This window comes from Stenella coeruleoalba (genome assembly GCF_951394435.1).
Source record: "Stenella coeruleoalba genome assembly, chromosome: 3".
Classification (NCBI taxonomy): Eukaryota; Metazoa; Chordata; class Mammalia; order Artiodactyla; family Delphinidae; genus Stenella; species Stenella coeruleoalba.
The window spans coordinates 55,482,431-55,497,915 of record NC_137148.1 but is presented as its reverse complement, the minus strand read 5'-3'; the positions used below and the strand labels follow the sequence as shown (position 1 = coordinate 55,497,915).

General features: G+C 38.3%; 1 protein-coding gene across 7 annotated transcripts in view; it reads right to left on the bottom strand.

The window, feature by feature from the left end:
- The window catches only part of LOC307185133 (general transcription factor IIH subunit 2), a 66,735-nt gene that overhangs the window by 5,055 nt on the left and 46,195 nt on the right, over positions 1-15,485 (bottom strand). For 6 of the 7 annotated variants that reach the window (XM_079918942.1, XM_079918945.1, XM_079918947.1 and 3 more), the window contains 6 exons: positions 10,814-10,895; positions 9,573-9,627; positions 7,355-9,463; positions 2,968-3,135; positions 1,669-1,821; positions 1,166-1,252 (listed from right to left, as the gene is read on the bottom strand). In XM_079918942.1, the coding sequence (XP_079775068.1) occupies positions 1,166-1,252; positions 1,669-1,821; positions 2,968-3,135; positions 7,355-9,463; positions 9,573-9,627; positions 10,814-10,895 (2,654 nt within the window). Of the gene's footprint in view, positions 1-1,165; positions 1,253-1,668; positions 1,822-2,967; positions 3,136-7,354; positions 9,464-9,572; positions 9,628-10,813; positions 10,896-15,485 lie in introns of those variants that run through there. The other variant, XR_013827889.1, reaches the window with a different exon arrangement.

The following is a 15,485-nucleotide window of genomic DNA, read 5'->3' as shown; positions in this document are numbered from 1 at the left end:
GAGTGGAGTCCTAACCACTGGACCACCAGGGAATTCCCATCCATTTCCTCTTTTATTTAGACTGAAGCTTCTACTGGCTCCAGGAAACTCTTCCTAGCTCCTCAATGCCTTCAGCCCCCTTCCTTTCTGTCCTGGTATCATCCTTAGTGAGTTCTGCCTCTTCCTCCTAGAACTAAATCCTCACAATCCACCACTCTCATAACTTAACTTTTCACTTTGATCCCTCCTTAGCATGGCTTCGCTTGTTGCAGAGCATGGGCTCTTGTAGCACGGGCTTCAGTAGTTGTGGCTCGCGGGCTCTAGAGCACAGGCTCAGTAGTTGTGGTGCACGGGCTTAGTTGCTCCGCGGCATGTGGGATCTTCCCGGACCAGGGCTCGAACCTGTGTCCCCTGAATTGGCAGGCAGATTCTTAAGCACTGCGCCACCAGCGAAGTCCCAATTTTTGTTGAAATAAATTCTTAATTTTTAATATGCTTCAGTTTATCTTTTAAGACCTGTTAGAATTTTTTTCCAGAGCATACATTGCTTTTGTAATCATAAAAAAATAAGTTGAAAAAGTAATCTCTATAGTTATCATTTTGTTAAATCTAGGTTTTCATATACTGAGTTTTCATAACCTTAAAAGGTAGTTTCACCTATATTCTAGAAACCTTTGAAACAACAGGTATTTAACTTGTCTGGAATGGATACCTGGCAATGAAATTGCATGGTGCTGGGACTTCTCTGGTGACCCAGTGGCTAAGACTCTGTGCTCCCAATGCAGGGCACCCAGGTTCGATCCCTGGTCAGGGAACTGGATCCCACTGCCGCAACTAAAGATCCCGCATGCTGCAACTAAAAGATCCAATCCCGCACGTGGCAACGAAGATCCCGCATGCCATAACTAAGACCCAGTGCAGACAAATAAATAAATAAATAAGAAATTGCATAGTGCTGTAACAAACAAATCTGTATTCAAAGAAATGAGTCACTCTGAGAACATTTCTTTGAAAGACATCAAGTGAGATCAAGGCATTTGGAGGGTAAAAGCTGAGCAGCACTGTCCCTCCTAATGAGCAAGGGCAGCTAATACATGTTGTAATTTGTTATAGCTAATGCAAAATAGGAGGATTTTATGGGGGAAAGAATAAAGAGCAAGCTTTAGGCACTGTTTTATAAACATACCAAATTTTTCAGCTGTTTCCTTATCAGGAATATATTGGTGCTCAAGATTTAATATCTTCAGAGAAGTAAAATTTGGTAAAACAATGACTATAAAAGGGAAAAGAAAAATTTAGTTATGTCAGCTACATTTCTTACACCAAAAAATAATGTGTTTAAAGAGTATTTTAAAAGTGATAGAAATTAATATAATAATTCAGAATATAATAATTCAGATTGTTTAAAGAGTATTTTAAAAGTGATAGAAATTAATATAATAATTCAGATTGAATTAATTAGTATGACAAGTAGATAACACAAATCTTTGCTCAGGAAACAATTCTCATAACTAGAAATGTTTAAACATCTAGAAACAAATATACCTTACTTGAAAATTCATTTAAGATCAGATATTTATTGCAATAGTTTTGTTCTTTGACATCAATTGCATTTTTAAAATCTGGCTGTTAAAAAATGACTGTCCACAGAAGCATCTTAAACCAAAATTTTACAATTTTAGCTCTTACCAAATGGGGCGGCTTTAAAAAATGGTCCAGTAAGCTTAATTTCTTCAAGTTTCTTGCAGGAAGCAAGTACAGTCATGAGAGACTCAAGATCCGAAAAGAAATTACATTGCAGATGGAAAACACGAAGGTTTGGAGAATTCTGAATTAATTTGACTGTAAAATATCAAATTTAAGGCATCAGAGATTGGAAATTTCTATCAGAATTAGTCATTTAATTTATTAACTTGTTTCAACAATAGTGAATTAAAATAAAGCATCATGATGTAATGAATTGGGCTTAGGTTCAGGGTCTGTGACTAACTGATGAGCTACGTGAACCGTCGTTACTGACCCTCTCTGGGGAATCAGTTTTCTCCTCTATATAGTAATGGCATTGACTCAGCTAAAACCTTCAGCTTTAACATCCTAATGTCTCTAAGTTTGCACATGATGTTTACACTATAGAAACACTATGCAAAGAAACATAAAGGCAGTGACAACTCTGAAGCAAAACTTAAATTTGAAAAAATTGCTGAACAATATAAGAAAACTACTACTTCCAGCTTCAGCTACAATTTTTTTTGCACGCAGCTCTGCATGTCAGTTAAGTAGAGATTTACCTTTTTTTAGTCTTTAGTCTTTACTAAACTAAGGAATTGATGATACCTAAGTCATTTTGCTAAATGATATATTTAAGAAAGATAGCTGTACAGGTTGTTCATCAACCATGAGAATGGTTGATGAAATATATTTATAAAGGCTGATGAGAAACAGGGAAAGGCTTCTGATTACTACCAATCATCAGATTTCCTTCCTTCTTATCTGGCAAATTTCTAAGTTGCAATGTAAGAGCAACTTAAACAAAAACAAAATAAAAGAACTCTACAAACTATTTTTGGAGAGGCAGTACATTCCACTGGTTAAGAGCTCAGACTTAAAAGTCAGAATTCCTGTGTTTAATTGCAAATTTACTATTTCCTTATCTGGGTGACCTTGAGCAAATTATCAATACTTAACCTCTATAACTCCATTTCCCCAACTGTAAAAATTAGAATAGAATAGTATTTACCTTGTAGAATGGGTATGAAGGTTAAATGAGTTAAGATTTATAAAGTGCTTAGAACAATTCCTACCATGTAGTAACAGCTCAATAATTACAAATAGCTGTCATTTTTTAATGACAACAAGTGCTAGTCCAACAATTTACCTTGGATACAGGCTACACCCTCAGATCCACAGAAGCTTTAACTTAAATAAATTATTGGCCAAGTAGGTTTTCCAAGTGATACAAAAACAAGTAAATCAAAGTGCCACACTTACCTAGTTTGGAAGGACCGTATTCAGCTAAAATTTGGATCAATAATTTTTCCATATGGTGGAGATTTAGGAATTCTTCAGGAATGACTGAAAAAACATCTCGTTTATCATCCAGATTCACAGACAGTTCTTTCAAGCACAAGAACTTGTCCAAACTAAGAAAGAGTTGATCTAGAAAGTAGCACACAGTTTCCCATTATTAATCTAAAGAGTTCCAAATGCAAAATTTCAAACTGTCATTTGATTCATCGAACTATTTTCATATTTCAAATGAAAACCTTTCACATACCATAAGACTTCCTTTTTTAGAAAGCACATATATGAAGATAATGCTTTCTGCAGCATTTACTGATTATGTCAACTAAAAAAAATATATGTACAACCTAAAAGTTTTGAGTTATGTTTTATTCAGTGGACATTCTTAGGACTTCAAGTCCGGGAGGCAGCATCTCAAGTAATCCTGAGAAAACTGCTCCAAGGAGGTGAGGCGGGGAGCTAGGATATATAGGAGTTTTGCAACAAAGGCAGGTAGTCAGAACAAAAGATTACTGTTAATAAAAGAAAACTAGATATCTCAGGTTAAGGAATTTAGCACTTTTCTATGTATGGGAAGATGCAAGAGTCTGGGGTCACTAAAATCATTCTTTTGATATGCACCTCAGCTATCTGGGGCCAGTATCCTGTGTTTTCACATCCTGAGTTTCTTCAAGCTGCACCCTTTGGGGTGGCTGCAGTCTGATGACTGCTAGATGACAGGTATTCTTTGTTTCCTTCCTGAGTTTCCTCCGGGCTCACTATCAGGGGTGGCTGCAATTGCTGATAGCTACAACATCCTTTGTTTACTGATATGGCAGGCAATATTTTACTTCTCATCTACTATATGAGAAGCTCTGTACTACACTCTGGATTCACAAAGACATCTCAGCAAATGGGGCTGGGACAACTGAATTTCTCCATGCAAAGAAGTTGGACCCTTACCTCCCACCACCATATACAGAATTGGCTCAAAATGAATCAACAACCTAAATATAAGAGCTAAAACCATACAACTCTCAGAAGAAAACAGAAATAAATCTTCATAACCTTGGATTTGAGAATAGATTCTTAGATATGCTACCAAGAGCACTAGCACAAAAGAAAAACAGACAAATTGGACTTCACTGAAATTTGAAACTTTACAGATTGAAGTACATTATTGAGACAGTGAAAAGGGCAATCTATCGGAGAAAATATTTTAAAACCAAGTGTCCAATAAAGATTTAATTACACAAAGAACTCCTATAACTCAAAACAAAAAGACAACACAATTTTAAAAATGGACAAAGGAACAAACAACCCAATCACAAAATGGGCAGGAGACCTAAAGGGACATTTCTCCAAAGAAGACATACAGATGGCTAACAAGCACATAAGATGCTCAACATTGCTAATTATTAGAGAAATGCAAATCAAAACTACGAGGTATCACCTGACAATGGTCAAAATGGCTATCATCAAAAAGTCTACAAATAGGGACTTCCCTGGTGGCGCAATGGTTAAGACTCCGCCTGCCAATGCAGGGGACACGGGTTCGAGCCTTGGTCCAGGAAGATCCCACATGCCACAGAGCAACTAAGCCCGTGCACCACAACTACTGAGCCTGTGCTCTAGAGCCCACGAGCCACAACTACTGAACCTGCGAGCCAGAACTACTGAAGCCCACACACCTAGAGCCTGTGCCCTGCAACAAGAGAAGCCACTGCAACGAGAAGACCACGCACCGCAATGAAGAGCAGCCTGTGCGCAGCAATGAAGACCCAACGCAGCCAAAAATAAATAAATAAATAAAATTTTTTACAAGTCTCCAAAAATAAATGGTGGAGAGTATGTGGAAAAGGGAAACCCTACTACACTGTTGGTGGGAATGTAAACTGGTGCAGCCACTATGGAAAACGGTAAAGAGGTTCTTTAAAAAAACTAAAAAATAGGGACTTCCCTGGTGGCGCAGTGGTTAAGAATCCGCCTGTCAATGCAGGGGGCACGGGTTCAATCCCTGGTCCAGGAAGATCCCACATGCCGTGGAGCAACTAAGCCCATGCACCACAACTACTGAGCCTGCACTCTAGAGCCCGTGAGCCACAACTACTGAGCCCACATGCCACAACTACTGAAGCCTGCGCTCCTAGATTCCATGCTCCACAAGAGAAGCCACCACAATGAGAGGCCTGCATACTGCAACTAGAGAAAGGCTGCACACAGCAATGAAGACCCAACGCAGCCAAAAAAAAAAAAAACTAAACTAAAAATAGAGTTACCATATAATCCAGCGATCCCACTCCTGGGCATGTATCAGGAGAAAACCATGGTTTGAAAGGGTATATGCACCACAGTGTTCACAGCAGTACTATTTACAATAGCCAAGACATGGAAGCAACCTAAATGTCCATCAACAGATGACTAGATAAAGAGGATGTGATGCACACACACAATGGAATATTAGCCATAAAAAAGAATGAAATAATGCCATTTGCAGCTACATGGATGGACCTAGAGATTATCATACTAAATGAAGTAAGTCAGACAGAAAGACAAATATCATATGATATCACTTCTATGTGGAATCTAAAAAAGTGATACAGATGAACTTATTTACAAAACAGAAATAGACTCACAGACATAGAAAAAAAACTTATGGTTACCAAAGGGGAAAGGGGAGGGAGGGAGGGATAAATTAGAAGTTTGAGATTAACAGATACAGACTACTATGTATAAAATAAACAAGGACCTACAGTATAGCACAGGGAACTATATTCAATATCTCGTAATGATCTATAGTGGAAAAGAATCTGAAAAAGTTTATATACACACACACACACACACACAATCTGAATCACTTTGCTGTATACCAGAAACTAACACAAAATTGTAAATAAACTACACTTCAATTTTTTTAAATGGGCAAAAGGATTTAATAGACTGTCTCCAAAAAACACACACTAACAGCCAATAAGCACATGAAAAGATGCTCAACAGCATTAGTCATTATGAAAATGCAAATCAAAACCAACGTGAGATACAATTTCACACCTATTAGGATGTCTCTGATTTAAAAAAAACAAAAAAGCATTGAGGATGTGAAGAAACTGGAGCCCTTGTACATTGCTGGTAGGAATGTAAAATGCTGCAGCCAGCGTGGAAAACAGTTTGGAGTTTCCTTGAAAATTAAAATAGAATTACTATCATTAATAGCCAATAATTCCACTTCCGGGTATATATCCAAAAGAATTGAAAATAGGGTCTCCAAGTAATATTTGTGCACCCATGTTCATGGCAACTTTAGCCAGAATAAACAGTGCAAGTGTCCATCAACAGATGAATTGATTAATAAAATGTGATATATACATACAATGGAATATTATTCAGCTATAAAAGTAGTGAAGTTCTAACGCATACCACAACACGGATGAACCTTAAAAACGTGAAAGAAGCCAGACACAAAGGACAAGATATTGTATGGATTCACTTATGTGAAACAGAATAGACAAATTCATAGAGACATCAGCATCTGGGGAGAAGAAGGAGGTATTGTTTAATAGGTACAGAGTTTGGGATGATGGAAAGGTTCTGGAAGTGGATAGTGGTGATGGTTGCACAACACTGTAATTGTACTTAATGCCACTGAATTGTATACTGAAAAATGATTTTAAGGTTTCATGTATGTTTTACCATGATAAATATTTGAAAAAACAAAATTTTTCTAAATTTGATGATAAATATCAACCCACAGATCCAAAAAAAATGTTCAGTGACCCTCAAGTAAGATAGATACAAAGCAAAGCACACCTAGGCATTTAACAAACTGCTGAAAATCAAACCCATACTAGCAACAATCCGAAAATGAAAAAATTTAAATACCATTTACAGGAGTATCAAAAATACAAGTACCTAGGAATAAATTTAATGAAAGATGATAAAGTCTATACTGAAAACTCTCAAACACTGCTTAGACAAGTGAAAAGAGACACAAATAACTGGGAGACACTACTTCCCACTTGTTTATTTCCCAGAGTACAAGCCCTTTCTTCCATGAAGCAGGTGGGGTGAGGGTAATTCTCAAGCATCATTTACATATAGATCATTCTTTGACTAATAACAAGTCATTTGTTTATTAAGAGACCTCATTAGTCATTGTATTATTTTTATCAGAGTTTGAAAGCCATTCTGTTATTTGGAAGCCTTTCACTAATTCATATTACTGACAGAAATAAGTTAGTAAAGATTTATTTTATATCTGTTCAATCAGCAAGGATTTATGGTCTCACACTTTCAAAAGTTTTCATCCACCTAAAACTAAGAGTGAGAAGATAAGAGTACACATCCTAACAGTCATCTAAAACAGATGCAGGTTTACCTTGTAGATGGGTTGTCTTTGAGACTTCAAGAGATTCTAGGGAAGGCAGAGTGAGAAGCAATTCCTGTTCTACTGCACTCAGCTCAGATTGGCTTACGGAGCACTTGGTGAACGAGGCCTTAAACTGCTCAAGAGCTGGGCTGATGCTTTCAATAAAACCCGTGCTGCTGGTCAAGTGGAGTTCAATGTGCTGTGAAGCTGAGAAAACTTCCGTTAGAAACCTTAGCATCTCCTGATCCACAGCATCAGTTCCAGTCACATGAACTTCCAGAAGGGGAATCTTGTACTGCTTTGGAGAAAGGTTCCAATAGCCAGTGCTGATATCTGCTGGTGCCTTGAGTTGCATGTTCAGAAAACTGTTCACGGTTTCCTCTTTTTCAACTAAATTCTGCTTCCATTCACTCTCAAGTTCAAAGGCAGAAGCATAGTCCTGATCTATGGTTGGTGCCTGGGATTTGTCGAAAATTTTTTCCAGTAATGAAAAATCTGTTGTGCGTAAGCTATTTCCTCTTATGGAGACCTGGACTCTCCCCAACAATAACAGGCTTTCTGGGTGGTCAAAAAAATACTGTAACTTAAGTACACTCAAAGACAGGGTTCTCCCTTGAAGGAACTGCAAAATGAATGGAGAACAGGCAGCAACACTGTTGCTTCGATAAGCAGTTTTTACAGCCAGAGCCAGTAAATGTTTTGAAACCAGTGAAAGGTAATTTTCTGGAGAGTATTGCCACAACAACCGGAGACACTGCATTTGCTCTGAAATCTCTGGATGATGCTTCAGGTAGTCATCATTTTCAGATATATTCTCCAGTGTCTCTTGATTATCCACCAAAAGAAGCAATTGGGATACAATTGTTGGCCCTGCCTTTGTTGAAGAGTGGCAAGAGACATAGTTCAAAAAATTTGCATAGGGACCTATAGCCATCATGGCTGAGTTAATTTGTTTCAAATAATGAAGTCCCGAATCTTGATCCTCTTGCCTATCTGAATCCAGGAGTTCAGTCAGCCTCATCCCAGCAAGAAATTCTTGGAATGAAGCATTCAAAAACTGATAGACTGGCCTCAGTCTCTGGGCTGTGAATTTGCTCATCAGGTACATGGCTAGATCTTCATCTTCACCAATCCCTACTTCTAGGAGATCATCATCACTAAACTCAAAGCAAGATGAAAAAAAACCTTTCAAGGCCAGCTCACCACAGGAGGACACAGTTGCTTTGAGAAGGTCAGCTGCAGTTTTGTGCCTTAAGAAAAGGCATTCTATATAGGACTTGAAAACAGCCACATCATCAAAGGACTGACAAAAAGGATACCGAAGCCAATTAGCACAGACTGCTGCTACGAAGAAGGGAGTTTTCTGAATTCCCAGCCATGTTTCATTAATTCTAAAGTCAACCATAAACTTTCGCAGACGGGTCAAATCATCTGGAAAGAGCTTCCGTAATATATAGAGGGTATTACAGAAGGGAAACGCTTTGATCTCTAGAATTGTATCTAGGTGTCGGCGGATGTCCTTAGCCCTGTTTGTATGGACAGCAATCAATAAGCAGGTCCTTGACAAATGGTTTCTTTGAATCATCCTCTCTATGCTTTGAGGGACTGAGCACATCTCTTTGTAGTCATCCAAAAGGAATAACACCTGGTTCTTTAACTGCTGGATGATGTTCCACAGGCCCGTTTCAGTAACAGATCCTTCTGTCTCTAGGAGTTGGTCACAAATGACATTGGCCAGCCCCTGGTCCAGTCTGGCAGAGCCAAGAGAGACGTAGAAAACCAACTGGAACCTGTGTAACAAGGGACAGCATCCTGAGGCCCATAGAAGAGCTACTGTCTTCAGGAGGACCGTCTTTCCACTACCAGCTTCACCCTCCACACACATGACGGAGTTCAAGTTAGCAAAGACCTCAGGCAACACCACAGGCTCCTGCACAGTATTGGTGATGTGTTTTGAAGCAAGGGACAGATCACAATTCAGCAGCTGATCGGTGGCTAGACAGGAAGAGACCTCAAGCAAAGACATGTGGCAGAAAGGGGCACTGGTGTAGGCTTTTCTCAGGCGCTCACTCAGACTTTTTGCCTCCTGAAGCCACTGGGCTTCACCATGGGCCACCTCTGTGGAGAAAAGCAAGGAGGCACAGTTATAAATACTTTTTTAAAATCCCCTATGTAGAAATATATGTACACATTCATCTAATCCCATGTGCTACTTCCAGATCCTTACCTGGCACTGCAGAACTCACTGCTGACTCTTCAAGATTGCTTTCACTTGTAGTTTCCTTTGAAAAGAAAATCCTCTATTAAATCAGCATTTGTATAAGAGGGTGGGGCTTTGAATTACAATTAGGGACCAGACATTTTCTAAACCCAACCCATCCTCAAGTATTTACGCCAGTTGCAGGGAGGAGTGCTACAAATATGAAACAATAAGTGATCTGCAAACACACGCAAGCGTGTGCTCCTGGGTGATATCCAAACAGTGCATTCCATGGGTGACTTGAGCTGTGATTACTGTCCAGATGATTAGAATCACAGTGTCTAGAGCAAGATGGACCCTCCAGAAATCATTAGGTGCAACTTCTGATCTTAGTTATCAACAGTTTTTTAAATATTACATACCTGGGATATAGGAAGGTTATGTTTCTTCCTTTAAAAATAAGCTATTTAAGGGGTTCCCCTTGTGGTCCAGTGGGTAAGACTCCAGCCCGGGTTCCATCCCTGGTCAGGGAACTAGATCCTGTATGCATGCTGCAACTAAGAGTCCACATGCCACAACTATGAGCCTCCATGCCACAACTAAAAGATCCCACAGGCCACAACTAAGATCCGGCACAGACATAATAAATAAAAAATAAATAAATATTTTTTAAAAATAAGCTAGTTCAGGGAGGTGGGGGGATGAGCAAAGATGAATCAAGTGAACGACTAATTACCTTGTTTTCTTTTTGGGGGATGACGAACATAATACACCTAACATACAGCCTCAAATAAGGGGTGTGTGTGTATTAAACTGGCAGTGGCTAATCTCCTAGAGAACTATGTAGAATTTCTCAGTTTAAAAAGGGGTCAACCTATTAATCTGTATTTTTGATTTGGTTGGTTGGTTGCTGTTGTAAAAGAAACATATCTTCCCAGCTTTGAGAAAAGCCAACTACCAAGTCAGACCTTACTGTCCTCCAAATGATGATCACAGATGGAATCCAGGTAGCCTGGATGCTAATCAACTTTTAGGTCCAAACGAGTCTGGGCCTCACAGTAGAAGGGATTGACTCTACATTTCATGAAACTAGGTATTACGTTTTGTTTATTGTAGCATCCCCATCTGCAACTGGCGCATGATTGGTGCTTAACAGATATTTGTAGAATTCATTTATTTATTTTTTTAATGATGAGCAGTTCCTGTTCAAAAACAGTTTTTAATCACATGATCACACACTCTGAAAATAAACAAGGTGGCGTTCATACCGTTAAGTCAGAAAGTTCACCATGGCTCTGAAGGTCTGGAATCACTTCTGCAGAGCACTTCATATTGTGGAGAAACTGACAACTAAGCACAAAAGTTAAGAGTTATAAAAATAATTGTATGGGACTTCCCTGGTGGCGCAGTGTTTAAGAATCTGCCTGCCGATGCAGGGGACACGGGTTTGAGCCCTGGTCCGGGAAGATCCCACATGCTGAGGAGCAACTAAGCCCATGCCCCACAACTACTGAGCCTGTGAGCCCTAAAGCCCATGAGCCACAACTACTGAGCCCACATGCCACAACTACTGAAACCCGTGCACCTAAAGCCCGTGCTCCGCAACAAGAGAAGCCACCGCAATGAGAAGCCTGCACGCAGCAACGAAGATCCAACGCAGCCAAAAATAAATAAAGTAATTAATTAATTTTTAAAAATAGTTGTATGCAATTAAGCATTTGCATTAGGTTTTCAAAAACACTGTGAGAGTTTTACTGGCAAAAATTAAGTATAAAATTAACATTTCCAGTGATTCTGTCAGTGTCTTTATCAAACAAGACATGTAGACTATAAATCTCAGCAGTAGAGATATAAACGGTTCATAAAGTAGTGGTGGGGATAACCAGCCAATTTGGTGGAATGGGAGCATATTTAACACTCATCCATGAGACCAACTAAAATGAACCTAAAGGAAAAAAAAAATAGAGAAGACAACTCTATCTATGGATTCTGGAATAATGACAACAAAAAGGACATTAGTAGAAAAAATGGTGAAATATGTATAACATCTGGAGTTGATAGCAATGTACCAGTGTTGGTTTTTTAATATTAATAAATGTACCAGGATAATATAAGGTGTTAGTATTAGGGGAAACTGGGTGTGGGAATATAGGAACTCTCTGTATTATCTTTTCACCTTTTCTCTAAGTCGAAAAGTTTTTCCAAATAAAAAGTTTATTTTAGAAAAAAACTCCATCAATATGAAGACTGAAGAATGGCCACAAACATACTCTCTAAAGACAATTTGCTAGACATCATGAAACTGGAACATAAAATACCATCTAAATTCAGGTTATGATGTCTGCCTGAAGAACCAAGGAAGAAAATTCTAAAGAGCTCTACCCACAATCATTAACTTGGATAGATGAGAACTATAAATGTCAGTAGGTAAATGATAAAACTAGAAACAATTATCTTGGTTTATTTTTATGCTGCTGAATTACAGGAAAGCAGGCGATAAAGCAAGAGGACACATCATTTTTATTTTCCTACTTGAAGATGAGCCCAGGAATAGAAGGGTAGCTACAGGAAGATAGCTAGTAGGACTTCAAATGCTTCTGTCCAAGGTCACTATGCAGATAGACCCATCAAGGAAAAGGACTCTGAAGGAAGGTAACATACAAGCATTTTCATACAAGTAAAGCCAAGCAGACCAGCACTACAAGAAAAGTTAAAGGAAGTTCTTCAGTTAAAAGGAAAATGATAACAGATGCAAACTTGGTTCTACCCAAAGGAATGAAGTGTGCCAGGGATGGTAACTCAACAGGTAAACAAGAAATACATTTTTTCTCTTTTTAAAATGTATTTAAAAGATAATTTTTAGAGCAAAGATATAATACTATATTGTGAGATTTAGAATATATGTGATGTAAAAATGTATGAAAACAAAATCGCAAACAATAGGAGGGGGAAAATAGAAGTATACTGTTATATGGTTTATACATTATATGTCAACTGTGATAATATTATTTGAACATGACTGTGATATGTTAAACATGCATTATGATTCTAGAGCAGGTACTAAAAAGATAAAGATGTACATCTAAAAAGCCAACAATAGAGATAAAATGGAACACTAAAAAATACTCAAATGCAAGTCAGGAAAAGAAGAAGAAACAAAGAGCAGATGGGATAAATAGAAACAAATAGCAAAATAGTAGATTTAAATCCAACCATATTAATAATTATATTAAATGTAAATGTTCTAAACACTCCCATTAGAAAGCAGATATTGGGGAATTTGTTGGGGGTCCAGTGGTTAAGACTCTGAGCTCTCACGGCCAGGGGCCCAGGTTAGATCCCTGGTCAGGGAACTAAGATCCCACGAGCTGACAATATGGCCAAAAAAACTCAAACAAACAAACAACAACAACAAAAGAGAAAGAAGATATTGTCAGACTGTTAAAAAAAAGCAAGACCCAACTATGTTGCCTACAAGAAACTCACTTTAAATATAAAGTCATAGATTAAAAGTAAAATGATTTCGGGAATTCCATGGTAGTCCAGTGGTTAGGACTTGATGCTCTCTGGGTTCAATCCCTGGTCGGGGAACTAAGATCCCTCAAGCCACGCAGCGTGGCCAAAAAAAAAAAGTAGAATGATTTCAAAAAAGGTAGTGTCATGTAAAAACTATACAAAAGCTGGAGTGGCTACATATATTAATATCAGATAAAGACTTAAGAATAAGGAGTACTATGAGAGATAAAGAGAGACATTTCATGTACTCTCTGAATATGAAAGAGGAAAGGGCAAAGAATAGCCAAGATATGGTCCTGAAGAAAAAGAGCAAGGAAACTGTATGGGAAAATATGAAAATATGCTCAACATTATTAGTAATTAGATTGACAAAAATTAAAATTTGGGCAATACTAAATTAGTGAGGAAGCAGACAGAATGGAAACATCTATGCTAGTGAGAATATAAATCAGTACAACCACTTCAAAAAAAGTTTTGCATAATCTAATAAAGTTGAGTATGTGCAAACCCTATTACTCTGCAATTCCATGGTTGGTTATGCATCCTGGAGAAACACATGTGAGCACTGGGAATTATGTACAGGAGGGTTCATAGTGGCATTATTTGAATTGCAACACTCTGTAAAACAACCCAGATGTTGAATCTAGAATAGAATGGATAAATTACATATTCATAAAACAATATACTATATAGCAATGAGAACAAGTGAACTGCAACTCTATACATAATTATGAATGAGTCTCAAAAACTTTGTGTAAAGTTTGAGTAAAATAAGTCAGTCATCACAGAAGAACCATGCAGTATGCTTCCATTTATTTGAACTTCAAGAATAAGCAAAGTTAAATGTGTTTAATAATACACATGTAGTTGGTGAAACCATTAGGAGAAGAAGGAACAATTAACCCAAATTTCAGGATCATGTTTACCTCTGAATTGGAGGGACAAGGATATAATCAGAATCGGGAAGGAGGGCACACAGTAGCATTCTAAGGACTTGATAATATTCAATTTCTTAACTTTAGTGCTGGGTTCATTTGTTTCTTTGTTAATTGTCCTTTAAATCATACATAAACATTTTAGGTACTCCTTTAAATGCATCCTAGTTTGTGATTTTAAAAAAGAGGCAGGGGCTTCCCTGGTGGCGCAGTGGTTGAGAGTCCGCCTGCTGATGCAGGGGACGCGGGTTCGTGCCCCGGTCCGGGAAGATCCCACATGGCGCGGAGGGGCTGGGCCCGTGAGCCATGGCTACTGAGCCTGTGTGTCCGGAGCCTGTGCTCCGCAACGGGAGAGGCCACAACAGTGAGAGGCCTGCATACCGCAAAAAAAAAAAAAAAAAAAAAGAGGCAGAAGGGGCTTCCCTGGTGGCACAGTGGTTGGGAGTCCGCCTGCCGATGCAGGGGACACAGGTTCGTGCCCCAGTCCGGGAGGATCCCACATGCCGCGGAGCGGCTGGGACCGTGAGCCATGGCCGCTGAGCCTGTGTATCCGGAGCCTGTGGTCCGCAACGGGAGAGACCACAACAGTGAGAGGCCCGCGTACAGCAAAAAAAAAAGAAAAAAAAGAGGCAGAAGATTTGAGCCTCACATGGAGCACCAAAAAACAAAAACAACAACAACAAAAACCACAAAACAAACAAACAAAAAAGGCAGAGGAGAAATAAAAATGCCACACAAAAAGGGAGTTGATAGAGTCCAGGAGAGGTTCTAAATAAAATTAGACTGCATCCTAGCTTATTTTTCCAAGAATTAAGAAGAATATCCCCACTGTTTAAAAATTTACAAAATATTAAATCCAAATAAGAAAGAAAAAAACACAACTACTTCTGTCAAAACACCTTCAAAACTGTATCCTCTTTAGAATCTTAGAATTAGGTGGAAGTATTTAAGACCTGTTTATATTAATATTTATTTCTGGAAGAGCACTTACTAATTACAAAGTGAAAACAAAAAAATGTTCTCTTACAGTTGAACATTTTTGAAGAGTTTGGTGAGTGAAAAATAAGCCAAAAAAAAAAAAAAAAAGGTTAAAGAGCTACAGAAAATAAATATTAAAAAGTAGCCATTTATTCATGAAATTTTAGAACACTGGAAACAAACAGAAAATCCTAAATGCATCCAGGATGGAAAAAGTAGTTTGCAATGAAAGGATTAAGAATCAGAAAGACATGGAATTTCAACAGCAGTATTGGAAGCTATTAGAAAATATAGCAATGCCTGTTCAACTTAGAATGACTTCCAACCTGGAACTCTACACCTAGCTAAACTACCAAATGAGTGTGAGAAAATATATACAAATATTCAGATATATGCATTAAATGGAAGCTAAAAACATGTATTGCTTCTGCAATCTTTCCCAGGGAACTGTGGAGGAGTGTTCCAAAGTGAATGAATAGAGTGAAGTAAGTCAGAAAGAGAAAAACAAGTA